The sequence below is a fragment of the Poecilia reticulata genome, chromosome 9 (genome assembly GCF_904066995.2).
Source record: "Poecilia reticulata chromosome 9, P_reticulata-male-v2, whole genome shotgun sequence".
Lineage (NCBI taxonomy): Eukaryota > Metazoa > Chordata > Actinopteri > Cyprinodontiformes > Poeciliidae > Poecilia > Poecilia reticulata.
This window is the reverse complement of record NC_088838.1, coordinates 26,728,393-26,756,199: the sequence shown is the minus strand read 5'-3', so window position 1 is coordinate 26,756,199 and position 27,807 is coordinate 26,728,393. Positions and strand designations below refer to the sequence as shown.

The 27,807-nt window shown below is 38.0% G+C and overlaps 1 protein-coding gene across 2 annotated transcripts in view; it reads left to right on the top strand.

Moving 5' to 3' along the window:
- LOC103469961 (uncharacterized) overlaps nt 1–27,807 on the top strand; it is a 100,287-nt gene that overhangs the window by 63,364 nt on the left and 9,116 nt on the right. For both annotated transcript variants that reach the window (XM_081610811.1, XM_081610810.1), the window contains exon 5: nt 17,369–17,502. In XM_081610811.1, the coding sequence (XP_081466937.1) occupies nt 17,369–17,502 (134 nt within the window). The remainder of the gene's footprint in view (nt 1–17,368; nt 17,503–27,807) is intronic.

Here is a 27,807-nt window from a genome sequence, read left to right as displayed (position 1 = left end):
CATCAGAGGTGGGAGTGACAGTAGACTAGAAGACACCCCTCACACATTTTGTCTTCATAATAATTCACCTCACATTTAACTATCTCTTGCTGAATAAAGTAACTAAGCAATCTCAGTTGTACATAGAATCTTCTATTTTGTTGCCAATTTTGTGCCAAGCTGTTAAAAATGGTTAAAGAATTTGGTCAGGGTTAGAAAAAAACAAAAAACAAATATTAAACATATTTATGTTGTGTATGTTTCCAGGTTGAAGTGACATGAAACTTAGACGCACCATTTCCTGTCTTGCAATGTATCTTGGGATGTTAAAGAATGCATTATGTGGGTCAGCATGTGAGGAGAAGAAATGCATTTTGTGGAACATCAAGTTCCTACATGTTTCTGAAGAATGTGTATCACTTTTGATGATCTACTGTTTTGTATGTTTGGTATGGCATGTTATTCAGTTGCTCCTTGTTGCACTCACTATTTTACATTTATAGCTTTATTTTAATTTTAGATTTTTATTAATGCATGTGGAAATTTATCTTGTTTCCGAGAAGTGCTGTTTCCAAAGCATAAATATTTATTAAGGGAAATAACGATCTAATCCAGTCCTTAGCCAAATGGGTTCTTGGTGGTAACTAATGCCATCAGGCAGTTACAATGATTGGCTTTCATGAGCCTTTTAACATTTGTTCCATTATTCTTGCCAGAATAATGTTTAGTAAACTTAATTTAGCTGTGTTGGAGTGCTTTGTCATTTTTTGAACCATTCATATGTGCCACGCAGTATCAAAACACACCTAAACCCATGGTCACAAACTGGTGTCCCAGCATTGTTGTTCATCATTCAGAGCAAATTGTGTAGATTCTCGAGCCACACCAAGAATCTACACAGTCACACCACCACCAGCACCACCACCGTGTTTGACTGTCTTGTCTTGGGGATTTCTGTTTGGGAGATCTGGAGAGGCCTCTATGTTGTGTTTAGCCTTATGCCATTGTGGCAAAGACTCTTTCTTATCATTGATTTATGAACAACGATCCTAACTGAGGCAAGTGAAGGCTGCAGTGATATTATTCTGAAATATTTAGTGACTTCTTGAATGATTTGTTGAAACACTCTTGATATTATTTTTGGTAGAACAGCCCTGATTGGACAGGTTCACCTCTAATCCATGTTTTCTCCATTGGCTCTAATTGTAGATCACTGGAGTAAAGCTTTACAGATTGAATTTATTTCTCATCTTGTCTTTAACCTAATGAATTTAGGAATGGTGCATTGGTCTTTAAGATCTTGTAGTCTACTTTATGTTGTTATATAGGTTCTTTTTAAGTAGTTTCTTGATTTTTATAGGTCAAGCAGTGATCAGTTTGGGCCTGGCCAGTAAAATGGAGGCACAAAAGTGTTGGGTAAAACTTAATTCATCATTTAATAATGTGGGCAGTAACTTTTTTAACGTAGAGGCCACTATGTTCTTGGTTCTTGACAGCTAATTCCCCTTTACATATCTAAAATAATAACAGAAAAACTGTTTTTTTATTCAGCGAAGTTGTTTTTTTTCTGATATTAAAGTAGTTTGAGCAAACACAAGAAATATGTAAGAGGGCAAATACTTTCACAGTCTGTAAGCTGGTAATGCTGGTGAATATTCAGAACTTGCTCTACAAACAGTAGCTCAAGCATTGAAGCTTCTTCTTGAAAGCACATTTCTGACATCTTAAGAGGGTCAGAAAGTCTTGACTTTTTGAAGTAAATTACAAAAGGGCCGAACTCAACCTGTGGGAAACAAAATGTATTCTGTTTTCTTTTAGCTCTAGCAGCTCTTGCATCTCCTTCAGCTTGTAACAGCCCTTAGGTCCGGCTGCCTCGCAGGCTTTTGTAGGGGGAGGTCCTCAGCATGTTCACACATCGCTGGAAGAGCTGGAGTGTTTGTCTTTCACTGTGACCACAACACAAACAACTTCCCCCACAAATAAACAAAACATGAGGCAGGGGCCACAAGTGCAGCAGGATGCAGTCCAAGAAGCACAGAGACAAAACGTTCGGGCCGCCCTCTGATTTAAAAGCGGGGCTTTTCTTTTTATACGTGTAGACTGGATGCGTATGCACATGCACTGATTTGCAACAGGAAGTGTGTTTCTTTGTGGAGGAATGCAGGTTGGTTTCATACCAAGATAACTAATCTGAATTTTTCTCCCATGATTACCCACTCCTCTGAAGGCCTTTTCTATTTATGTGCACCTTTGTGGGGGCCTCAACTATTTAAGGAAGAGGAGTATACAGGCAAAGGGAAGGGGGGGATGGGCAGAGAAAACACAAAACTTGCTGACACGGGGCATAACTTAATTTCCACGGTAGGGGGACAGCTGTGCAGAGTAATCTGCCATGGCAGCCCATTCAAACTTCAATGGTTCACTTGACCCACCAAGGAAAACTCAAACTGCATCCAGCCCCCTCCGGTGAGGAGGCGGTGACCGGGCCACCATTTATAGGATTGTCTTAAAGAAACATACCCATCTCTCTTGTTATTGATAACACCCCCCTTCTCACAAACACACCCACACACTCATGCAGCCAAGTCAGTGGGATTCTTAGCTAACCGGACATCTCAACAGGCCACATGAATTTTTAAGGAGCTCACGTTCTAGTCTTTCGGAAAAATGTATCTTAGTTTCCACAACAATATGATGCGAATTAAGCAACAAATTGCACTTACAAATATGCAGCGATGTTTGGATTACAGTAAATGTACATGGAAATACAAGTAGTGTACAAAAAAACAATATGTTGGAAAAATATCAATGAAAACTGTCTTGTTTGCATCAATCTTAGTTTAAATGGGAAAGCCTTAAAGTACATTTATTTACTTTCTGTACTTTTCACTCTACAACCAAAAATAGCAATTAACTCCTAATTGTTTTAGTGCAAGCATTAAAATGAAAGCAACGCTAATTATTTAAACAGGAAAAAAAAAAAGTTCTCTCCCTGAAAATGAATAATGAGGCCAAAGCATGGGAATTGTGAGGAGTTAATAGTTTAGCTGTGGAAGTCAATAGGGGCTGGGGGTCTCACTCCATTAAACTGACCCCCAGGGCCACGTATTCATCCCTCACGCATTCATTTCCTCTTTTATGTTCTCTTCTGCTTTCAGCGGAGCGCAGGCAGTAGTAGAGCTTCACACAGAACTGCCCTGGTGCAGACTGTAGGTCATAAATATGTTGTTTAGCTCAAGACGCTTTGTTAACCTGAGTACAAACAGATGCCCTAAAAGTTAACAGAAGAGCCAGGATCACAACACTGGTTACTGGTTGTGTCTCTCAGCGTACTGTTACTTTAAGTCTTTATTTAAGTGTTCATAATCCTTCAACTTTTTAGGATTTCAACTTCAAACTTCTCCATATTTTATTAGCTATCCCCTCAGCATGATGCTGCCACTAACAAATGTTATTTTAGAGATGTTGTATTCAGGATGTTGTTCAATGTTAGTTTTCCTTCACATTTTGCTTGTGGGCCACAACGATCAGGTTGGGTCTCATTCAACCAGAACTCCTCCAGAGCTACATGAACCTCTTGGCTATTGCTCCCTTTTCCCACCCTGTTAGCTTACAGGGATAGCTTTAGTCTTGGTAGGTTTTAAAAACGGATTGAGCATAAACCTCTCCACAACTTTCACTTGGTCTCTATAATGTTGTTTGCTCATGAATGTTCTGCAAGGCCATTTTTACACCTATTGTTTGTTTACTTTGGTCTGAATCAGCTTAGTTTGTGTACTTCACACACAGAGAAAACCCCCAGCGAACCAAAATCTGTTACCACAGTCCACATGGGAACATTCACTCTCTTTATTGGTTTGAGGTATGTGCATCAAATGGAAATACAAGAAGCAGATTTTGAGCTGGCAGGAAACATGGAGAAATTAGTCACATCTAGTCACATCATTAGTTTATTTATTTGTACTATTTCAAGCAAAATTATGAGAAGTATTCTGACTAACTTTGAAAAGATATCTTCACAGTTTTATGAAAAAGATGCACTGCCATTGTTTATCAGTTTGTTTACTATATCTAGAGTTTGTTTTTGCACCATTCCTGAGAGCACATGGTCAGTACGGTTGTTTTGGTGTACACCCTAGTGTGGTTGCAGTATTCACATCTTCATTTTTATTGCCATAATTCTTAAAACATTGAAACCATTGTGTTTTTATGAGTGATGCATTTATTTGGACAGCACATAAAACAAAACCTGCTTAAATAATACACATCTTCACATAGGGTGTCGGTCCAGTTCAGTTTATATACATATGCTGTCCAGTAATTGTAGGGTTTTTGTGTTCTCACCAGATTAGTAAATGATCCATATAGGCTCAGTGTGACCTTCTAAACACTGCTTTTTAGATCTCTTTTTGTGCCGAGCTTCCTGCAGAGGCATTTGTAAACATCTTCAAGTGAAATCCCCAGAGCAAACACATGCAAAAGCCTTCGGCATGCTGCTCTTCACTCCTCTGCTGAAAGGGGTTCAGGGCAGAGGACATCTGCGTTTGAAGTCCAACAAGTGGCTGTAAAAGAAGTGCTGAGTGCAGTTTGGAACAGGAAGCAATCACTTGATTTAAAAAGCAGCAAATACAACATAAACAAACAAAAAATGGGTGGGTTTTTTTAGGCGTTTACTTATTTTTTTTCTTGTTGCTAATGCTTCATAATAAAATACCAATTTATTTTATTTCTCCAGTAATTGCTAAGCACAAAAAACAGGCAGCAAAAAGCTACTATTGTCTTTAAATCTCTTCCCCACACCAGCTCTGTCTCTGTGTTACATATGTTAATCCATACATCTCTACATGTGATGAATTTCTAATAAACTGAACTGACATGACTTGAACCCATAATGAATAATCCAGTTCAGGCACCAATAGCCGCACACACAATCGTGTAGTTTAGCAAAGCAACTGGTGATTCAGGGTCAGGCATAAAGCTCTCTTTGTGCTTCGCTTTACAATGGAGCAGGAAGGCTTTCAGACGCATCTGCATTGTTTTAGGAAGCGAGATTGAATCCATGAACATGAAAACAGAAAACGCAGAACAGAGACGTTCCACTTCTTCTGCAGTTCCTCATTCTTGTGATTCTGAAAACAGTCAAACTTCACTGGTCTTTGGGACTCATATCTGAAAGAATATAAACATAAATAGGTGCCCCACTTTTCCAGCACTGGTTTGTTATAAACAATGTGGCGATACGTAGTGAGAGAATGGAACAAGACTAAACAACTGAACTATGCAATAAAAAAACAGATAGTATAACTGATCGAGATCATAATCCAGAAGTAAAAGTCAGGTTTATTTATTTTTGCACCATCCTGTTTACTCTTCTTTCAGCCCAAAGATAAAAATTCCAGTTCATGAGCCTGTTTAGCGAAGACACAAAGTTGAGCGGGTCCTTTCTTGAACCGCTTATATGTCACATTAAGGACAGTGTAAAAACAGCACGGGAGGGCGGGCCGTAAAACTGGGAGTTCGTAATGTCTGGAGCTGGAAACAGGATTTGTGTGCTTGCATGTATGCGTAGGGGGGAGGGGACGATCAGGAGTGAAAGTGAACAGGCAGCAGTTCTGGCAAGGTGGTGGGAGGGTTGTTTTTGTCAGCAAAAGTAACACAGAGCAAAAAGACATGCACATACCAAGGAAATTATGCTGATAGCGCCTTTGTACACAACTCCACAAATGCTTTGAACAACAAGTAAGAGAAAAAGCCTCTAGCATACTTAGATTTTCCAAGTATGCACAAAACATTGCAGGTCTAAAAAGGCATGAATGTGTTTTAATCTGATAATGTAGATCAAACTTTTACTGACCCAATATTCTGCAGAAACACCATCAAGTCATCCAGGATTAGCTTCTCTTCATTAGCAAATATTCTGAGGATGTTTTCCCACACCTCTAGTTTGTTTACTTTGGTCCAAAGCAGTTGATTAGTTTGCTAACGTGTAAATTTTTTTGTTTTTGAGTGTTTAGTTGTTTTTCACACAGAGAAAACTCAAAGTGAACCAAAATCTGTCGCCACAAATACACGTGAGAACGTTCAGCCTGTTTATTGGTCTGAAGCAGGAGCATCGAAAGTAAATACGGGAAGCAGATCCTGTGATCTGAGCCAGTAAACAGGGAGAATTTAATCAGACATTAGTTTGTTTCCATGAAAAGGATTATTAGAAGACGTCTTTAAAGTTGGTTTGGGCTTTATGCGTTGCAAAAAAGATTCTAATGAAACCATGCACCATTTCCTTTCCACTTATCAATTATTCCCAACTTTTTGTTGATTTATTAGATAAGCTCCCCTTGAAAAAATAATCAGTACCCATAAAATGAACCTTGGCTTTGATCGTATAAAATATGCAGGAGAGTCGAATATAACGCTGTAGTTATTTTAGTTACTGCATTCAGAACTCTTTTAGTGCTGATTATTATGGTAACTATGCATAAGTCCTGTACTTTTATGCGTACTTCTAACAGCTAGTATGAGGAGAGCCTGACACTAAAACCCATGACACAACACAGTGGAGAATTTATGAATGTCTGTTTGACTTGGAGTCGTGTGAATATTTAGCAAAACAGTCAAACATGAGACCCCAGAACTGGATTTGCAGAGAGAAAGATGTAAATATTTGGATTAGAGACCAACTTGTGGCTTCAACTCTGAGATGACATCATCCACACTGTGAAGCTATTTTTCTCCACACTTTGACAGCGACATTCGGTCTTAAGACAGTTTCTGTAGTTGTAGTAGCATAAGGTCTTGCTCAACGTGTCACTGGATTTATGAGCCAGACAATCACTTCCAGATTTTCAAAACAAATTGTTGGAAATAAAGTTTGTATATATTTGTTAAATGAAAATGATGCTGTGTGGTTTGGGAATAAATTACTCCCCTCCCTTTAAGTTATTAGCTGCGAATTGCATCGAAAGCACAAATTTACGAAGCTTTGTTGCATTTGTGCCACATTTTCTGTGCTTCTCTTTACTCGTTTGTTTTTCGCCTCCCTGCTGGCCACCGAGCTGAATAAATTAACTGTTCTTTGTCTGATTATACAAGTTTTGTGAGGTGAGACCAAAAAGTCTAAAAATGCCTGTGCTTGTTGGAGTAGCTTTGCATAAAGCAGCAAATTATCACAGATCTGAGAACTGATTAATTTTCTGCAGCCGTTTCGTTTTACATCTGTCTCTGACTGGCATATCAGCTTCCAGCGGGTCCTCGGCCTTTGTTTGGAGCAAAGGAAACAACAGCTGTTGCTTTCACAGGATTTTCTAACCCCAGGTCCTTGGAAGGAAATTAAATCTCCCTCTTTTCTCAGTTTTTTTTCTCATTTGAAAAAAAAAAGAAAAAAGAAGAAGAAGTGAAAAGTACCCTTAACAGGAAGAAGGCCGTCTTCTGACACCAGTTACACATTTTTCACTCCATTTGTGACACCTGCAGTATTTAATTCATTTTATCCCTCTGATGTAAGGAAACCCTGCGTGTACTTCCATCTCTCTCTTCACCAGAGAAGATCTTGGAAAGGGGATGAAAACAGACAGAAACCGACATATTCTGCTCCTTCTTTCACCTGTCTCGTTATTAGCAGTGATGAAGGACACGCTCAGAATTCCCCCCAATTATTGTGTCTGAGAGCCGCCTCTTGCCCTGCGTCCACCTGTTGACAGAGCTGCTAAATGAGAGCCGGGCAGGAATGTTAATCATAGAATCTGACATGTTGCTGGAGATTTGGCCTTCAGCCTCCCGCCGGGCCTCTCGGACAGGTGGCTTTTGATGGCGGAGCAGATATTATATGAGGAGTTTTTTTTTTTTTTTTTTTTTGGACATAGCAATTATACATCACCAAATGTAAGGTTTGGAATAAATACTTTAGACAGTGTTTCTTGGTTTTGAAAATTGAGGAAAAAATCCTGAATCAGTGTAGCATAAGCGATGTAAATTTGAGCCATATAAATACTGCGGTGTTTAAGTTACTCTTCTGGTTACAGTGCCAAAACAATCTGTGAAAGTCACCCATTTTTTCTGTCTCCACAGAGAGATTAAATATTTGTACACATTTCCATCTGAATATTCTTAGCTCTTGTTTGATTGGTGGATGATTAGAAGCAGATCAGATTTCATAAAAATGTGAAATGTCCCTCTCATTTAACAGATACAAAACCTCAAAACTGCTTACAACTTCAGTGTTGTTAGGCAACTGTTGTTGCACAATACGAGTTTGTTTAGTATCTTGTCTGTGAGTTTCTCAACCCTTTTTTGATGAGTACTCAATTAGTTAAACCTGTCAGTGTAATAGATCAACAACCCAAAAACAACTTCCTGTTTTACTCCAAATTAAGTCTCAGTTTGGTGTAGAGATAGAACAGGTGCCCCTTGTAAGGAGGCCCTTGGACATGGTCTTCCAGGGTTCCTGGCCTCCAGACTTATGCTGCATTTCTCTGTGCCTTACCTAAGTAAAACACCACTATTTCCACAAAGATTTAGTTTGTGAGGTTATCATAAACTAAAAAGATCTCAGTACACCCCTACAACTTCAGATGCCTTCTGGAGAAAAGACAGAGTTATTTTGCAACAATGATAAGCAGCATGTTTGGAGGAGTCGAGGAGAGGCTAGTGGTGCACTAGACACAGTGGTTGGAATCACATGTGCAGTATGTTTCAACCTTTCAACTTCGTTTAACTCCTGAAGATGTTACATCTGTATTTTAACTTTAAATCAACTCCTCTAACCCCGCATGGAAAATATTAGGTGTTCAAACAGGCTAATGAATGACGTTGATCTAAGCTCTGATGAAAATGTATAAACTATGCTTGAAATCCCTGAAAACAGATTTGCTTTAATTAGCTTTACTACTTAAGATGGCAAAAATATCGACCAGAATTGTGTTTTCTGTGTAAAAGTCGAAATGTTTTCTTGAAATAGACCTGATGAGCCTTTTCTTTGAAGATTTATTGAAAAATGCTGGAAGAATTTATGATTCTTTCTCTGTGATCAGAGATCCAATAGACTTTGAAGAACTATCCTTTTTTGTGACAATTATTGCAGCATTATTCCTAGAAAGCTGCTGCCAGAGACTGGCATTGTATGATGAAGTGAGGCGGGCAAATTTATCACATAATTCAAGCAGCCTCGGGGCACAAAGGATCATCAAAATAAAACACAAACTAATTGCAGAGCATTTTCATGCAGGTTCAGCAGATGATCTGTTTGATGTGTCTGTGTGCAACATGTAGATGATTTGTCATCATTTTAGGGGGAAACCACAATGTTTTATCTTGTCATAAAAAAACCAAGCCGAGTGGTGGCGTGGCAGTGGTTAACCAGCATTAGGGAAAGATACTGTTACGGAAATTCTTTTATAAAAGGGTAGAGAAAACAATTATAAGGAATGATTAAGATCGATCTTTGTCTTTTAAATGTTTTATGCGAAGGCAGAAGCATTCAAAGGCCCCGACTCTAAGTCAGAGAAGCAGAGCCTGGAAATGAAGTTGTACATCCTTTATACGCTTCACAGTTCACCACAAACAACTGGGGAAAAACTCAGCCCGTCCGTAACAGAAAAAAACAACAACTGGATTCTTAGAAACACATAAACTGAAACATACTTGAACTCTTCTTGTTCTCTGTGTTATCTGACCTTTCAAATCCACAGGTTTGCTTCTTGGACGATGTGCTAAAATTCTGCAGTGCTATTTGGAGTTCAGCAAGGTGCAAAATAAAAACAACAAAAAAAGTGGTAAAATTTTATTTGAAGGGGTGTGCATAAGACTGACATGACACTGTCATAAACATGACATAACTCCTGTCATGAACATGAAGGAGTCTTTATGAATGTTTATGACAGTTGTCATGAAGTGTCATTCGGTAAATAATGACACTTTTAATGCAAAGTTGCTCTGAAAGTTGCATTGAAAGTCCATTAAAAGTGCCAACTTTGCATGATTTTGTAAATTCTCATAATTTAATGCACAGTTGGCATTTTTAATGGACTTTTAATGCAACTTTTAGAGCAACTTTGCATTAAAAGTGTTATTATTTACCGAATGACACTTCATGAACACTGTCATAAACATTCATAAAGACTCCTTCATGTTCATGACAGATGTTATGTCATGTTTATGACAGTGTCATGTCAGTCTTATGCACACCCCTTCAAATAAAGTGTTACCAAAAAAGTAAATCGGAAAAAATATTAGAGAGACATATTTGACTATGTCAAAACAATGAAAAATGTGCGAACTATGATTGTTGCAGCAACCAGCTCTTTGCTATAAGAAAAAAATAGCTGTGTGATGACATTCTTAAAAAAAAAACCCCAAAAAACTGCATTACCGTGACAGCCTGAAATAGTTGATTTCCTTTCTACCTTAGGATAGAACCAGGTTCATACATCTTGGAAGCCTCGACTGGATTCAGCCGATTTAGCACCAGATGACGCTAAACCTGAGCTAATGAGAGCAATAACTCTCTGTAATTCATCGTGTCTCCTGTTTGATGGATCAGAGGGAACCTATTCCTCGCTTACACTGTAAGTGCTGGCTGCCGTTCTGCTGGGGTCGTTGTCCGTTATACGCTGGAGTCACACTGCGTTTGCTGAGAGATGAGGTGTGCAGTCTCCTCAGTAAAACGCATACGAATGTTGATTTTTCTCTGAAGCTGCTCTTTGTTGGAAAAAGCAGAAGGGATGGTATTTGCTGGCCTACGTTACACTAAGTTTGTCATGTCGAAAAAGAAAATGCTTATTTGACAAATAAGCATTTTGTCATGTCGGAGCAAAATGCTTATACAAATTTAGAAAACAATGTCCAAACGGTGTCCAAACTAGAAATTCCTGAAACTTCACAATGCTTCTAAAATAGCTCCGATGAGGAAATAGGATCTCTCTGTTGATTTAATCTGCCCAAATTAGAGTGAGGCAACATGCATGAGTTTAGACAAAAGTCCGCTCATATTTATATATACTGCTCAAAAAAATAAAGGGAACACTTAAACAACACAATATAACTCCAAGTAAATCAAACTTCTGTGAAATCAAACTGTCCACGTAGGAAGCAACACTGATTGACCCGACGAGGGTCCCCGTTGTCAATCAGTGTTGCTTCCTAAGTGGACAGTTTGATTTCACAGAAGTTTGATTTACTTGGAGTTATATTGTGTTGTTTAAGTGTTCCCTTTATTTTTTTGAGCAGTGTATATTTCTTTAATTACAGACAGAGTAATTAGCATTTCCAGTGTCTGCATTGTGCACGTAGTGTAAAATGCACCATCATCTGGACAGGTAGTTTTGGTACTGAAGAAGAGGGGGGAGAAAGCGACCCCACTGTGCTGCTTACTTACAAAAACAGGGGAGGATCTTAGAGTATAGAATCGATCCTCCAGATTTTCCAGTGAGCTACGCCTGATGTAAGCAACATCTAGTTTATCAAATACGTGTGTATGTTTGTGAGCTCTTTAAAAGTATATTGGTACTTCTTTAAAAAAAAGTCTAAACAGAACTCAACAAAATAAATTCTGTAAAGACATTTCCCTCTTCATTGCACAATGTGGGTGAGGCTCACTGAGGAATCTCTGCCCTGCTCAGCTGTCCCACACACAATAGAAGAGGTTTGGGGTGAGTGGGAGTAACTGCATGCGATTATGAGCCATTTCTTCATTTTTACTCTTATATTATCGGAAGTTAGTGCTGCATATTTCTACAATTGCTTTGTAAAGATCAAAACCTGGCTTGAGACTTTTTATCTTAGCTTATAAATTATATTTATTCTGTCTTGTCTATTTTTTTAATCATCATTGTGTTATTTTAAAGTCATCAAAATAAGTTATTATAATGAATGCATTATAATAACTTATTTTGATGACTTTAAAATAAGTTATTATTTTAACTTATTTAACTTATTTTAAATAAGTTAAAATAATAACCAATAACAATATTGGTTATTGTTTTAACCAATATTTATGCATTATTTTAATGTTACACTTTTGAACAATCTCATTATAATTCATATTTTCAGTAAATTGTTTGTGGCTTTACAGAAAGCACTTTGAGCTACTTTTGGATCTATGAAAGACACCCAATACATACACACAAACTTAATCATTTTTGAGCGAATCCCCCAACAAACCCAAGACTATGAATTTTTTTAATTTATTTATTTATTTCTCCAACACTTCAGTCTTATAAGAATGCAAATTTTCATTTTTAACTGTTCTTGCTGTTACCCTTATTTCCAAGGGAAATATTTAGATTTTTTATTTTTTTTACCACCAATTAAAACTCAAAGGATTTTGAATTATATTTTAAAGTCAAAAGAAATGTTCCAAGTAGAAGTTTGATAACTTCAAGTTACTGAAACGAAAACCTAGACAACATGAAACCTCATCCTCCTCTTTGTCTCAAGCCAGAAGTCGTATAACAAAAGCGACTGGTTGGTTTTTTGAGCTGGAACGTCCCCCCTGACACCCAGCCTGCCCTCCCTCTTAAGCACCAGAAGAGCTTCCAGGATCTAACGCTCTTAAACAAACAAAAACCTCAATAGGAGAAGAGCAAAGGCCACAGAGCTACATTTAACTTTCTAATGTTCTGCTTGTATAATCTCAGCCCATTGGATAAAACCTTTTGTCACCATGTTTGGCTTTTCAGCTATGTCGAGAATATTTTAGGTGTTTGCTTTGCAGCCATTCAGACACGAGCCATTATTTGTGCTGTTTATTTTAGTGAAGCCTCGCCTCAAGTTTTAAGCAAGTACATGCAGTGCAATGTGGATTTAGCTCATCTAAATTCCTTCACTCAGCGGTCTCTATTATCGAATAAGCAGCTTTTGTGTGCTTTTTGACACTCACAGTTTATGAACAAAGGAAACCATGTTAATGACACTCAGCTGAATTAACCTTGATCAAATAAAGTGACCGCAACATGAAACCCACCCTTTCACATCCAAACCACTCTAAGCTCAAAAGCAATCATCATAATCTTTCTCTCCTTATAAACTTATACAGCAATGAGAGATTTCAGCCCTCAAGACTTTTGTGCCATTTTTTAAAGCATTATTGCTTGAAAAATTAAAGAATAAGCAATGATGTAAAATCTTTCATGAGGAAAAAGAATTATAAAACCAACACTAAAATATGTGTTACAGAAAATTAAGTTGTTGCAAATACGTTTGGACAAAATTAGCTGTTTCTGTTGGAATAAATATTTCCACTGGCATTAAAATTTCTCAGTGCTTTACCTATAAACCATTAAGATGTCTTTCTTGATAATTAAAAAAGTACCACTGGCAGATTATTTCAATTGTAACATGGGAAAAATGTGTTATATGTCAAATAATATAGGAATTATAGACTCAAACCAACCTCCAAATAATTTGCTGAAAATTTATTTGTAAGTTTTGTCTCAATTCAAATCTACTAAGACATTTGCACTAGACCAAAATCATTTGGTAAGATTCTGTAATGCATACAAGTTGGACGTCAGTGGGGGCCGAAGAGGCTGGATGCCATGGTTTGCTAATTACCAGCAGTGTAATCTGGATATAATTTACTGGAATAGCAAAATTAATCAATTTCAGAAATTAACTTCATTACATCAGACAGAATGAAAAAATATCACTTTATGGAGTAGAAATTGACACAATTCAGAGCCTTACATGCATACAAATCAAATCAAATTTTATTTGTACAGCGCCTTTCAGCAGCAAGGCAATCCAAAGTGCACAACATAGTAGCAGTTTTAATAAATATGATCATACATAATAAATATGATCGTGTAAGGTATAAAATGACCAAACCTACAAAGATACGAAATGGCGAAGGGGCAAAATGACCGTCACCCACTCTGAGTGGTCGTCAGAAAAATAAACCACCATGCTCCAATGCTAAACCCAGTCATTCTAGTTTAACACATGATATACTTTTTCTCTCACATATAAGCTCTATGAACTCTGAACTTCGACATTTTGTAACACAATATGACATTGTGTAACACAATAGGACATTGTGTTGCAACAGTCCATCCTGTAATCCCAATCATCCCCAGTGTAAATTAAAATCTGTTGCGAAAATAATGTTATGACAAAGTGTTCACTTGAACCGCCTGAAAATATTTGTGGTAATATTGGTGTAAGATATTTGCTCTTATTATTTGACCCAGTGGTCATTGATTGTGGACTCATGGGGTCATCCAAGGCAAACAAAATTATTTACTACAACTGTAGTAAGAAACCTTAGTTTTCTTGCCCTCTCTATGCACCTTTGAGGGGAGCTACTCCAAAAGTGATGCAGAAATACAGTAGATTATGCCAACAGTCATTGGTCTGCTTTCTCCTAGTACTCCTAGTGCTAACTAAAAACAACTAGTCAGAGTCAGGAGGAGGGTCTTAGCGCTGTAAATCACAATCTTGTGTGGCGCTACCCATCCCTCTTTTGCCTCGCCCTGAGCTCTCTGAGGCTCTGTGGCTTCTTCCTGATAGCAGAGCCTGTCGTAAATGCTCAAGCTAGTTAGTGCTGTAGTGGCAAGTTGCTTCCCCACCATTAACACATTCAGTAGTGAGTACATGAGGATGATTGACAGCACTATAGCTCTGATTGGTTGTTTTTGGTTGGGAGTGGTGCATTTCTTCAGATAGAAATAGTAGCTCAAGGACGAAGTAGAGGAGATTGATCTTTTCACACATTATCTGTCTCATACTGTCAGGATGTCAAGTCAAATCAAATTATGCTTGTACAGCACCTTTCAGCAGCAAGGCATTCAAAAGTGCAGAACACAGTAACAGTTTTAATAAATATGTGAAACATACTTTCTTTATAAATGTTTTGTGTAGTAAAGTGCATAGTAACCAACATCTGAATTCATGCCTAGTAATTTTAATGAAGTATCATTTAACATTTTATTTTATTTTTCTTAGCAAACTCAAATAAAATGGAACACATGAAAATCATTTAGTTTTGCCAACCTATCCAAGATAACATGTGCCCTACAGTCTGCTGACTGTGCTCAAATGTTCATGGTAGGAAATTGAGAACTTATTCATTCAAGTTGAGGAGGCGGAAACTAAAACAATTTAGTCTGGCATTTGGAAAGCCTACATTCAAAGCCTGAAGGGGTTAGTATTTTTTGTTGTTGTTTTTTTGTATTAACTTGCATTTTTGCTCAAAGAACTGCTCATAAAGTTTGGCTGGCACGCAGTCCCAAAGGCAAAACATGTTTCAAATAGAGAACGACATCCCTGTCTTGACTAGATTTTGATTTATTATCATGCTGGTTTAGATCATGCTATGTGCTGCACATAATTCATGGCTTAGGTATTAGGCTTTATTGAAGCTGAATAATGATTGGCATATTTCTAAAGATACACAACTCTTCCTTTGATCATTACAGCTCAAGTTCAGACACTTTTCAGAGTAAAACTTTGCAAATGCTGGATCTACAGGTTCCTTCTATGATGTCCTGCTATGAATTACAGCTATTCTCTGCAGATCTGAAATTGTTGCGTAGTGACCAAAAATGCTGGAAAAGAAGCACAACAGTCATAGTTTGTAAATCACTATTTCATTCTTTGTACGTTTAATAAAGTACTCTTCAGTTCACTAACTTTTTTACTTCTAAATGTCTTTTGAGCTGATATGTGTATAGTAGATATTATCAAGCTGTCCCTCCTCAGTTAAACATGTTGTTGAAACAGTTCTTGTGAAACCCAACTTCTCTCCAAATAATTATAGACCCATTTATAAAGTATTGTATTCCCAAACTTTAAAAAGCAGTATGGGTAACCAACTGATTTATTTTCTGGAACAACAGAAAACTTTAGATAAATACTAATGTGGATTTTGTAAAGTGCATTAATCAGAAACGGCTTTGCTGAAAGGGTCCAGAGGCATCATGATGGCTGCAGAAAATGGGAAATTTAGGCTTGTTAGACATTGAAGTAGCCTGGCTATTGCCTTCCTGCGCTACTCCGCTCGATTCAAACCTCGCTTACGTCACAATCTGTTCTTTCTCTCTTTGACTTGGATTCCCTCTGGTATATTTTGTACCCAGCCAATCAACGAACAGTGACGTCAGTTTTCTGTGCTGTTTTTAGCAATGGCAGCGGAGGAAGTGAAGGAAGCCGTTCAGCTCATGCTGGCCGAACTTTCAAATATTGTATTAATATCAACAGCCGCTTCATTCAGCTCGGCTCTTCTGTCTTTGTGGTAAAAAAGGATGGTTGTTTACAGGGAAAACAATTTCCGGTAACCTTAATAGCATGGCACCTTACATAAATCATTGACAAATGTTAGCGTAACATTTAAAAAATCAACATAATCCACACCTCCAGGAAGCAATTGTTTCTGGATAGTCAAGAGTCCGGACCAGCTGTATGAAGTAAAGTGTAGGGTAGTTTTTACCAGGCTAACCTTTCAGCAGTTTTTAAAAAAGTCCATCAAATCATCTTCACTAATAGACTTCATCTGGTTTGGATCTCTATAACTGTTTTAGAGTGGATTAGACTTTTTTTTCCCCGTCCCTCTGCCTCATACGGAAAGTACCCAAGAACAATTGTTGGCTAATAAGGACCACATATGTTTATTTTTTTTTCTTTCTGGATGTGATTAGTAGATTTTAAAACCTGTGGCAGGAGAAAATGGTTTTGGTCAGATGAGTGGCTGCATGAAGGGGATGGGAGGGAGAGAGGGAGGGAGTGTCTCTTTTGTTGCAGCAAGTGCGACAAGTTGGGCAAATGAAAATGGGTCAGTTTACATCTATCTGGATGCTAATTAGTATCTCTAAATAACACATTTTTCTAGTAATGATTATATTAAAAATATCTATTATCTCGACAATTTTTGTGTTTATGACATCTTGCTTTTGACTAATTAAAGGAAAACCTAAGAAACAGTTACTATTGATCTCTTTTTTTTAAATGATAACATTTTTTTAAGGTGTGTTATTTTCCTAAAAAGTGAAGATGGGTTTTGAACCAAACACCCTCTTGATACGAGGCCAAGTGCTGAGCACTTCACCACAGTGCAGCCAAAAACATGGACTTTGGGTATTTTGAACTAAAACTAAAATACAACTTTGTTCAAACTTGAACTGAAACTTTGCTGTGTGAGCAACTAACTGAGATAGAAATGAATGTTGTCAGATATCGAGACAAATGCATGTCTTGAAAAGCAGCTGCACCCCGAGGCCTCAGCAGACCCTCCCAACTGCTCTAATTGTACATTAATTAAAATAGTTCAGTTGCTCGAAGGAAAGAATATTGCAGTGATAGTTCAGGGTAGCACCAGAGGAGGAGGGCTGTGCTCTGGGACATCATGGGGAAGGATTTTATCTATAGCTCTATTCATGAAGAAATATTTCTCTCCATTTGTCAGAGAGCTGTTTCCTCTGCGAGCTCGGCCAGAAGATAAGAGAAATGACTAAGGGCAGGAGACAAGCTAATGGGGGAAGAGCTTTCCCATGGCCAACCAAACCACTAACAGCTGGCCATCTGCGAAAACACTACAAAGTAAGAAAAAAACATTTTTCCAACATGTTTAAGCCATCACCAGTTTCACATTTCTACCTTTTTTTAATGCTTTGGTTTATACGGTAATAACTTTGTGGCACTTTTTGTCACAGTTTCTGTCGTGGTTTCACTTAAAATTGCAGGTTCAGGATCACAGAATGGAAAGACCTTATTTGGAAGGTCACCATAAATAACTCCTTATAAATAGTATGACATAAAATAGCAATTCTTTAGCCTACAAACATCATCAAAATACATAAATTATTAGGAAGCAGTTGCACATTTAAATCAATTTAAAATGTCAAAGAAATTTGATGTTTTCTTCTTCAGTGCAAATCCCAGATCTTCAATTTTCCTGCTAATTAGCTTAAAATTATAACTGTTTTTGTGAGTGCTTACAAGCAGCTGTATTTCACATTTTTATGACCATATTTACCTCTTTCTCACTCCATTTCCAACTGACAGACATTTCTTAATTTGTTTTGATGATGTGTACCCACAATGCCCTGCATTGTAGTCTGTTTTCTGCATTTGGTTTGATCAAAGCAAACCACAATTTATTTTTTTAATGGCAGACCAGTGGTTGCTTCCTTGAAACGTATTGTTTTATTGCAGGTTCGCACCGCAACAAATCAACTAAGCTTTCCAATCAAATGACTCTGCAAGACTGGTGTAAATGCACCGAAAAGGATAAATGGTACTACAAACGGTTAAATATTGCATGTCTTTAGTTAAACTCTTTGTTATCTGACACTTTCATATGTCTATGTTGATGTTCTGACTTCTGGTCACAGTTTGGATTGGAGGTTGGTCATTTTGCACCATCCATCCATCCATTTTCTTGCACCCTTTTTCCCTCAGTGGGGTCGGGAGGGGTGCTGGTGCCCATCTCCAGCCAACGTTTCGGGTGAGAGGCGGGATACACCCTGGACAGGTCGCCAGTCTGTCGCAGGGCAACACAGAGACACACAGGACACACAACCATGCACACACACACTCACACCTAGGGGCAATTTGGAGAGGCCAATTAACCTGACAGTCATGTTTTTGGACTGTGGGAGGAAACCGGAGTACCCGGAGAAAACCCACGCACGCACAGGGAGAACATGCAAACTCCATGCAGAAAGACCCCAGGCTGGGAATCGAACCCAGAACCTTCTTGCTGCAAGGCAACAGCTCTACCAACTGCGCCACTGTGCAGCCCCGTCATTTTGCACCATTTTTAGTAATTTTGCAGTTGCTAAAACTGTTACCTTTTCTGGTTTCCATCAACGTTTCATACTCCCCATACATCAATCCAGGCACATTCACAAACACACTAGGTGGAGTGTCATCAATTAGAAATCCAGAAATTTATTTAAATAGATTTTCTATATTCCATTCATGATAAGCTGTAAGGAATGAATCTAATAAATAACATCTGAAAGCAGGCGGTCTGGTCAGGGGTGATTGTTTCTCCCTTTCACAAATTGGTGAAGGGGTGAAATGAAAAGCAACTAAAATGTTTTTGTAGATAAACTTTAGATTGCTTAATATGCATTTTCTTGTTTCATTTCATGTCAAAGTGCTGCAGGTGACGCATTACATCAGCTGAACTGATTACAAGTCGGTAAAAAATTTGTAATGACCTTATTTCCCCCCCCCAAATTTCACCACAGTTAAACATCAAAGGCTTGTAATATCTGAAAAGGCAATTAGAATTTAAATACTGATTAGAGAGAGAGTGAGGATGGAAAAAAAATCTTGTAAGTAATCACACACACACACACACACGCACACAGACAGACTCACACACGTACATAAACAGAGTTTTCATGGGCCTATCCAAAGCCACCGCCGGAAAGCTTGTGGTCTGCGAGAGAAAAAATGTCCATAAACACGAGTGTGGGTTTGCCTTGGCTTGAACGTGTGACCGTCTCCGTCTTCGCTCGGTGTGTAAATCTTTTCTGCCTGGTGCTCTGTGAATCTGTGCATAGCCTTAAGCAGCATTTCTGAGCCAGCACGCTTTTTCCCTTCCCCAACAACGTTGCAGTGCACAATTGTTTCAGTGTTCCCCCTTTCTGCTAAAGGCTTCCAGCCAACATAGGGATGGAATATAGAGTCATACGCCAGACAGAATGAGGGCCATGGCTGTTTCCTCTGGCGCTGAACCGTGCATAAGGATTGATCATCAAGGCGCTGAGAATATTTCTGCGCTGCATCATGTTTCATGTGAGCTCACTGCTACAGACCTGTCCTTCTGTTTTTACTTAAATCTGCTCTCACCTCTGCTCTTTCACCTCTTCCCTGAGAGTTGGCGTTTACTTCCTGCTTTGCTACATTTGAATGATTCTGATTCAAATATGAATTCTAAGTGGAAATGAAGCTGCGGTTCATCAGTGGTTTATCTTTGCTGTGACCACTGTTAATTTTGTGGGAAAATCAAACCACAGTAAAGTCCATTTATGAAAAAATAAATATTAGGGCAGGCAAGGCACTGAAAGTCTTTCATCCAGAGAAACCAGAGAAAAACTTCAATTCCCAAGTTGATGGGGGTTGTGGGTACACCACCAGAAGAAGGATGATGACCTGTCTGTGTTTAAACTTTTACTGTGTTAAATGTAATGTGCTGCATTTTATTGTCACCAAAGATGTTTTATGCAGTTTTTCCTGTTTCATTTTAATGAAGTATGAGTAGGAAAATCAGTTCAACTCCTGAGCAAAAATAAAGTTTTTTCAAGGAAAAACATAATTTTTCCCTGAAAAATAAAGATTTTTCAGGGCCTGGTTTAGCATTCAAGTTAATATTGCAGAAAAAGTTTTTATTTTCTTATCACAAATCTACTTCATTAAGTCATTTGTTACAAAGCTGATCCTATTCACAGCTTGTGAGAAAATGTGAATCTTTCAGTTCTTTTGTAGTTCCTTTTTGGTTTTTTATTATATTAACATCTGACCTGCTTTAAATAAGTTAAACCCACAACTAGCAACAAGATTATGACTAAAATGGGATAAACAGCAGTCCATGACTGAATTACAGTTTCAAAAAATCAGACAATGGGCTGCTCCTTGCAAGTGGGAAATGTCAGACTTAGGATGGTTCCCCAAGGTGCAACCAGATGTGTGGGTGGAAGTTTTTTGTTTCTCAACTTAATGCAGAAATTCACATGATGTGTGGCTGAAAATCTCATAACACTCCCTACAATAGGTCACCAGGTTAAGTACCCTTAGAAGTAGCATAAAGAAACTATAAAGATGAGATTGGTACTTTGTTACGAAGCAACAACCTTGTCTTAAAATTTCTCTGAAATCCCTCAAAATGTATCTTTGTATTTACTCTAAGCTAATCTTGTAAAAAGTATTCAAACCCAATTTTTTACATATTTTGTCAGTTCAAATGTTTTTCTTGTATTTCGTTTTTATTGGCATCTTGTGACAAAGCCACAAAGTAGCTTTGTGCGTTTGCAAAGTATTCTGAAGTGAAAGGAAATTGATACAAGGTGTCAGTGGGGTTTTTCTCCAGTGATGGAATTTTCTGACTATTCTATCTTGCAAAAGCTCAAGCAAATTGGATTGAGAGTATCTCAGCGCAGCAGCTTTCACTTCTTGGGGTAGATTCCTCTTTGGATTTTACTGGGCCAATAAAATATTGTTTGAGCTCATGTCTTTAGTTGTATCCATGGCTCTATCTTTAGGGTCATTGTCCTGCTGGGAAAAGACCATCCCCTCAATTCTTTTGCAGCTTAAGCAAGTTTTTACTTGCACAACACAGCATGGTTCTGCCTCCACCATGTTTTATCATGGTGATTTGCAGTTTTGGTTTACAGCCACACACAATATTTTACATTTCTGGAAACAAAAAAAGGTCCTATCATCATGGAAAACTCCAAGCATGTTTTCCTTTGGCAATAGATTTTCTCTCCTGAGCTGTGAAGCTCCTCTACTGGCCTGGTTGCTTTTCTCATTATTGGGAGACATAACTCATCAGCTTTATTTTCTCATTCTTATTGCATGAAGAGTAATATTCGGGATACAATACTACTCTGATTAATTGGTCTATTTTGCAATCACACTCCAGCCTTTGGATTTGAAAGGCAGTGAAACAAGCCACTAACTCTGTCTTCTGAGTTACAGCTAGCAATCTGTATTATTTTGTAATTTCCTCTCTAATGTTGACAACAGCAGTATTTATCTATAAAGACTACTTCCTAGCTTTAAAATGTGTCAATACGACTCATTGTACAGTATGTTCTTTCCAAAAGAATGGCTCGTTCAGTGACATCATGTAAATTCCTGTGTTGGTGTATCATTTACTACTGTCAGCTCTTATAATTCAGAGGAGGTAAACTGCCTGATATCACAAGTGACGACTTGTTGATATGTTATTGCCGCAAAGCAGTTGCTAGGAGCCTTTTTAGTCAGCAATTAATTTCAGACTCAGGCCAAGAGTGGGTGTGTGACGGTCCAAATGACTCGGAGGGTTTGACAACCCAAGAAAGCCAAGAAAGTGTGTGAGAGAGAAAATCCAAGGGAAATTCTGGGATAGCATGAGAGATTCCTTCAGCTGACTTTATTTTTATGGATGGTAAACCACAGTATACAAACAAAACAAAAAAAAGAAAGAAAAAAAGCACATAAATTGTTCATGGAGTACCATTTTAAAAGCCCAAACCCTAGAAGCAGCTCTGTTGCAAGCCTCTGACATGACAAACATGCAGCAGACGAATCCTTTCAGCAAACCTCTGAAGATTTGGAAATTATGCAACAAAGGCTTTAGAGTCACTCAGAAACCTAGTTTGGCCTTTAGCTGGAACCAGACAAATATGTTTCATTACACAATTTGCTACGTACTTTTCTCACAATGAAGCAGCAATGCCATTTGTTTTAATGTTCAAATACACAAACATTACATTGCAGCATTTGTTTGAATAGTTTTCAATCCAGCTTTTTGACTTTGATATGATTAATCAGAAAATGTTTTTGAGGAACAGAAGGGATCAATCAACTATAAAAACTTTAAAGATGTGTGCTGAGATCCAAAGGTTTCTGGCACAACTTCATCAACATCACAGATGCATGAAGCAAGACAAAGAACTGGTGAGGTGAAACCTCCAGCGACATCAGGAGTACTGAGAAACTTGGATGCTGGTCATTTTGCCCAGTTCCTCTGAAGTTTTGGTCATCCAGCAGTCCACTTTATGAGGCTTTATTTTGAAACAACTTGTTGCCACAGGACACTTTAGGTCTCAAGCTGTCCCTACTGGGAGGGACATTTTGTCCCCACTTAGAAAACCAATTATTAAAAGGAATTTCTCATACTCTGCTTGTAGCTTCTGTAATCAAATGCGGTTACATGACTCCTATAAATAATATCTGCCAGCAGGGCATTGCTCAATTTTAATTAGGTCTTTTAATTTACATTTGTATAACTATAGTCATATTTCATAATATTCTACTGATCCATGTGAGGATGAAGCGACAAAGAATGAAAACAGTGTTATAAAGTGTTCAGACAGAAAGCGATATCCAATTAAATTATGTGCAGCATTTAAACATAACTTATTACTTTAATTATTATTGTTATTATTTTTACATTGAAAGGTTTGGAGCAGAGCCTTTGTATTTGCTTTTTTTCTGGTTTGCCCATAAATATGACACACTAGCGACATCTGCAAACAACAAAACAATAAAACTCTGTCTGGACGCTGGAATAGACTATTGTGTGCAAGTTGTGCAAAAAGAAGATGGCATATCAGCTTTCAAAACTAAAATACCATCTGAGTGCAAAACATCAGCAATAAACAAACAGCAGCAAGAACAGATGTCTATGTCCACAGCCCAAATTTCTAAGAAAATATTTTTTTCAAAGAAGTTACAAGAATGTGCCAAGGTTGCTAAAAACTTAAAACGGGTTTGTACCAATGTGATGGATGAATATCTTAATATAACATAATAAAAAAATACATATTTTTCTTCAGCTCACATCACAACATATTCAATAATTTAGCAGCACAAAGGGATTTTGAATTGAGATTGTTGCCTACTTTGTCGAAAATGTGATTAATTGGGATTAATTAGTTAATCTCAAACCAGTATAATTATTCTTCTCTCACTTCTGACATCAGCAATATATTGTGGTCCACAAAACTTCACTTCAGTAAATTTTCTTTCTTTTTTTTTTTGGTAAATCCAGGGTTAGTTATGTGTCAAAATCTTGGCATCATCATCACCAGTTGCAAAAATATTAAGAGCAGCCAATCAAATCGTCAGTGATGCATTCCAGTTACGTCAGAATTTGCAGCTTGGTTTGATGTTACACTGGAGGTATCGGTTAACATAAAAATCAACATTTTAACATGTCGGTACCTAAGTTGACATTATTTGTAGTCATTTGTGCTGCACTCTTACAAGTGTGATTTATAAAATAAACATGTTTCCACCACAGCTTACTACTGTTGATGCAAAGAACGGCCATATTGAAATGCAAAGTCGGCCTTACTACAGGCAATTACATCCAACTAACTTAGAGTAGATGGAGTTTCTCTCACTTTCCGAGGAAAGTCCAACTCTGGGGGCATGCCAGTTGATTTTTCCAACTGGAAAGTCAGAATTTCTGAGTTACGACTGCATTTGGAAAGCATCTTCATATCTTTCCCATTCTGGTCTTCAGTTTAAACATCGGTAAGTTGTTTTCACCTTAAATATTAAATGTTTTGAGTTGGTGTGATATCATGGGCTGATTGGCTGTTTGTTTTGATGCCTATGGTAATTGCCAAATAATCGAGGAACTACTCCATAATGCACTAAATTCACTAAATCCATGTTTTTCCCCCATGTAAAGTCTTTTACTGCTCTGAATAGCATTTAAATATTGTACTCAATATTTAATGCTAATCTATTTTTGTACCGAATGGTTTATTTAAATTTGAAGCAACATTGAACTAATATGACGAGAAACTCTCCAAATATCTGTGCAAAACTGCCTCAATAGGCTTCTCACAAAAAAAGCAATATAAGAAAACCTGAAACATTGAAGCCAATACAGATTTTCTCTGAGAAAACACTGTGTGATGTTGCGCCTGTTCCGGTTTTGCTCCAGTCATTTGCTTGGCTGTAACTTTAATGGAGACCAACAACATCTGGACTCACTAAGGAGCTGTTGGCAGCTTACTTATAATTGGCCATGACCCCTTATTTTGAAAGGTCATTGGCCAGAAAAGGTTGGGTAGTTTAGAAACAGGAAAATTAGCTTCCTGTTATTCAATGATAATGACCACATTAAGTGCAAAGTGAACTGAAGGTCATTAGGAAGAATATGATATCCAAACAGCTATTTTTGGATTTGCTCAAAAACAAAAACAGCTCTAATAAATCAAAACCCAAACAGCTATTACAGGCTCAAAGAACACATTCATAGCTTTGCTGGTCTGACCAATGACCTTTGTGGGAATTTGCATGTTTATTGTCAAATAATTGCCAACTTAATTTATGTTTTCACAATTGGGTTGACATTTTTATGAGGACCAAGTGGACAAAGAAGCTTAAACACGGAGTTTGAAATTGCACTTTTTTAAACTAATACATGAATCAACTTGCTTGCTCTGTAGTGGCAAGGCCAAATCTGATACTATTCTCCAACATGCCTTTCTCACACCTTGCAGAGTCCTTTCATCATCATCAGATGCCAGCTTTTGTTCTTGCATCGAAAAAACCCCCTCAAAACTCGACTGTAATCTTTGAAGCTTTATGCTCCCTGCAGCGATTGGAAAATGTCTCACAGAGGCGACAGCTCATTGCTGGTCCCGTACGGAGACAGAAAGGGCCCCGGGCTCGGCACTAACTAATTCCATATGGTACAGGTCTGGACATCCAACTGACTTCTAAGAGTGCAGCACATGGGTTCAACATAAACCTAGCATCTCATCTGAACAGGGGCCACAGGCTAAAAAACCCTCCCATGCTCTAAAGAGAAGCATCTGTACCCCATTGCTCTCAGTAACCATCTCACCCTTTGCCAAAGCTTCTACAAAATTATTTTCCAAACTTTTTATTTTATTTTATATTGTTCAAAACATCAAGATAAATCAGATAGATCTAAAAATGTAACTGAATAAACAATTTTTCTTTTTTTTAATCTACAAAAAAAGAAACAAATATTGTGAAATTCTAAGCGACTTGGGTCTTTTTCTGAGAGGAACTTTGGTTGAGAACTTCTCACTGACGATGCTGAAAAGAAATCCTGGCACTCAGAGTGGAATGGTGAATGAGCAGGGTAAGAAAGACTACAACAGGTAACAAGGACCAACTGCTGGGAGACAGATGGCTGAGCTGCACAATAAGAGGCCCTCAAGCTGACGGGAAGTTGTCTTTGTGTGTGGCTGGGTGTAAGACCTTCTTTTATTCGCTGTATATCAGTTTGTCCAATGAGCTATCAAAGAATGCAGAGTGAATGACTGTTTCACAGAGCCGCTACTGACATTTCTCCGGGGTTTACTCGCGCCCTGATTCCCTAATGAGCAATGTAAACGTGGCTACTCACACGAGAAAATAATTACATGGGACTTCACACTGTAACAACATAATGCAGAAAAATAGTGAGAAAATATATCTTTGGTAAGCTGTAGGCATAAAACAAGACAAATTATAATTGATGGATAAATCTTGGAAATATATTTACTAATGTTCTTAAAATTAATACAAAGCAAAAACTGATTCAGTTCCCACAGCTTAAAACTAAACTAATTCAAAAAGCAGTTCTGAGGACAGAAATGCCTTGTTGTTTTCAAATTCAGAGGAGAAGGCACGGACTGGTTCAAGATAATAAAAAGACAAGAGTACTTCAAGTACAAAGCGCTTAAAGGCCAGTGTATGTGGTATGCCGCTGCTGCATGCGCAGCATGTTGAATCTTGAATCCCATAGGCTACACCAGCTGAAGGCCACAGTGAGTACCACGCCTATGAGCTAAGATCGGAAAAATGAGGCTCCGATTTGCCAACATTGGACGACAACAGACTGTAAAAATGTCTGGTTCACTGAGTCTTAGTTTCAGCTGTGACTTTCAGGTGATATGTTCAGTTATTTGAGGCCCAAAATCTCAGAGGAAAGTTTCTGGTTCCTTAAATCTATGCAAAAAAACGGCAGTTCTGACGGCTAAAGGTGTCCAACTAAATATGCCTAACAACTGCCCAGTGAGTTTATATGGAAAAGTCAACATTTCTTATGGTAGCCTTAGATAAAATCCTGATTCTGTGTGGGCTTGCGTTTTGACAAAATTGTCATATTAAATAAAGCTATGTCCTCATTCACCAAGCCCTTCCCTGTGATGGGAAATTTCCCAACTCTTTTCGTCTGAAAGAGGCTAAAGTTTTCCCAAGACGTTCTTGGTTTGCAGTTTGGTCTCTCAAATATAGTGGCATTTAATTTTTCTTGGAAGAGCTGTGCTCAGTTGTCCATAATACAAAAAACGCCATCATTTATATCTGATTTGCTTGGAGGTTTGGATCTCATAGGAACAATCCTGAGTTCAACTTGACTTTTAAACACAAGTAAAGTTCTTTTTTTCTTTAATTCCTTTGGCAGTGTAGAGGCAGCCCTGGAGTATACATAGTCTTATTTTTCAACTTGTGTATTTTGAAAGTTCTCATCTCTTTTGCAATATTTTTGATCAGATGAGGCTCTTCTCATGACAGCCAATTTTTTGCTTCATCTGTGCTTGGAAGACAGTCAAGCCAACAAGTGCCAAGTGCTTGTATAATCAATGCAAGAGCCTCTATCCATATTCTCAAGCCAGGACAGAAACTGGTCACAGACCCTGTTTGCAATTTCCATGGACAGGATCTCAGGCTGTCATTGTGGAGAGCAAGATTAGTGGTATGCATGTGATTGTAGGATCAAGAAGGAAATGGGTAGACAGATTGGGGCCACGTCCATTTACATTCCAACCCTCATGTGTGAGGAGGAGATACGGATCATGACTGGAAGAACACATTTCTTGATGCAGGTCGGTAAAGAGCAAGAGGGCGTAGTTGAAGGATGCTCTCTAAAGAGAGGAAAGTCATGTGTTTTATAAAACTGCTGAAAGTCAAGTAAAGGCTGCTATAGACAGAGGCTAACTTTTAGGAACTTTTCCATGCAAATTAATACCCAGATGATAATTATCATTCACCAGTAGTCGTTATTTGTGTCTGTTTGGGATATTCTCCTTATGCATCTCTTTCCAGAGCAGGTGGAGATTAGAAGATAATATATTTGCTACTTCTAAGATCAGCCACAGCCTTACTGGTTAAGTGTTTGAAAACACTGCGGCCTCTCCTAGGGTATAATCT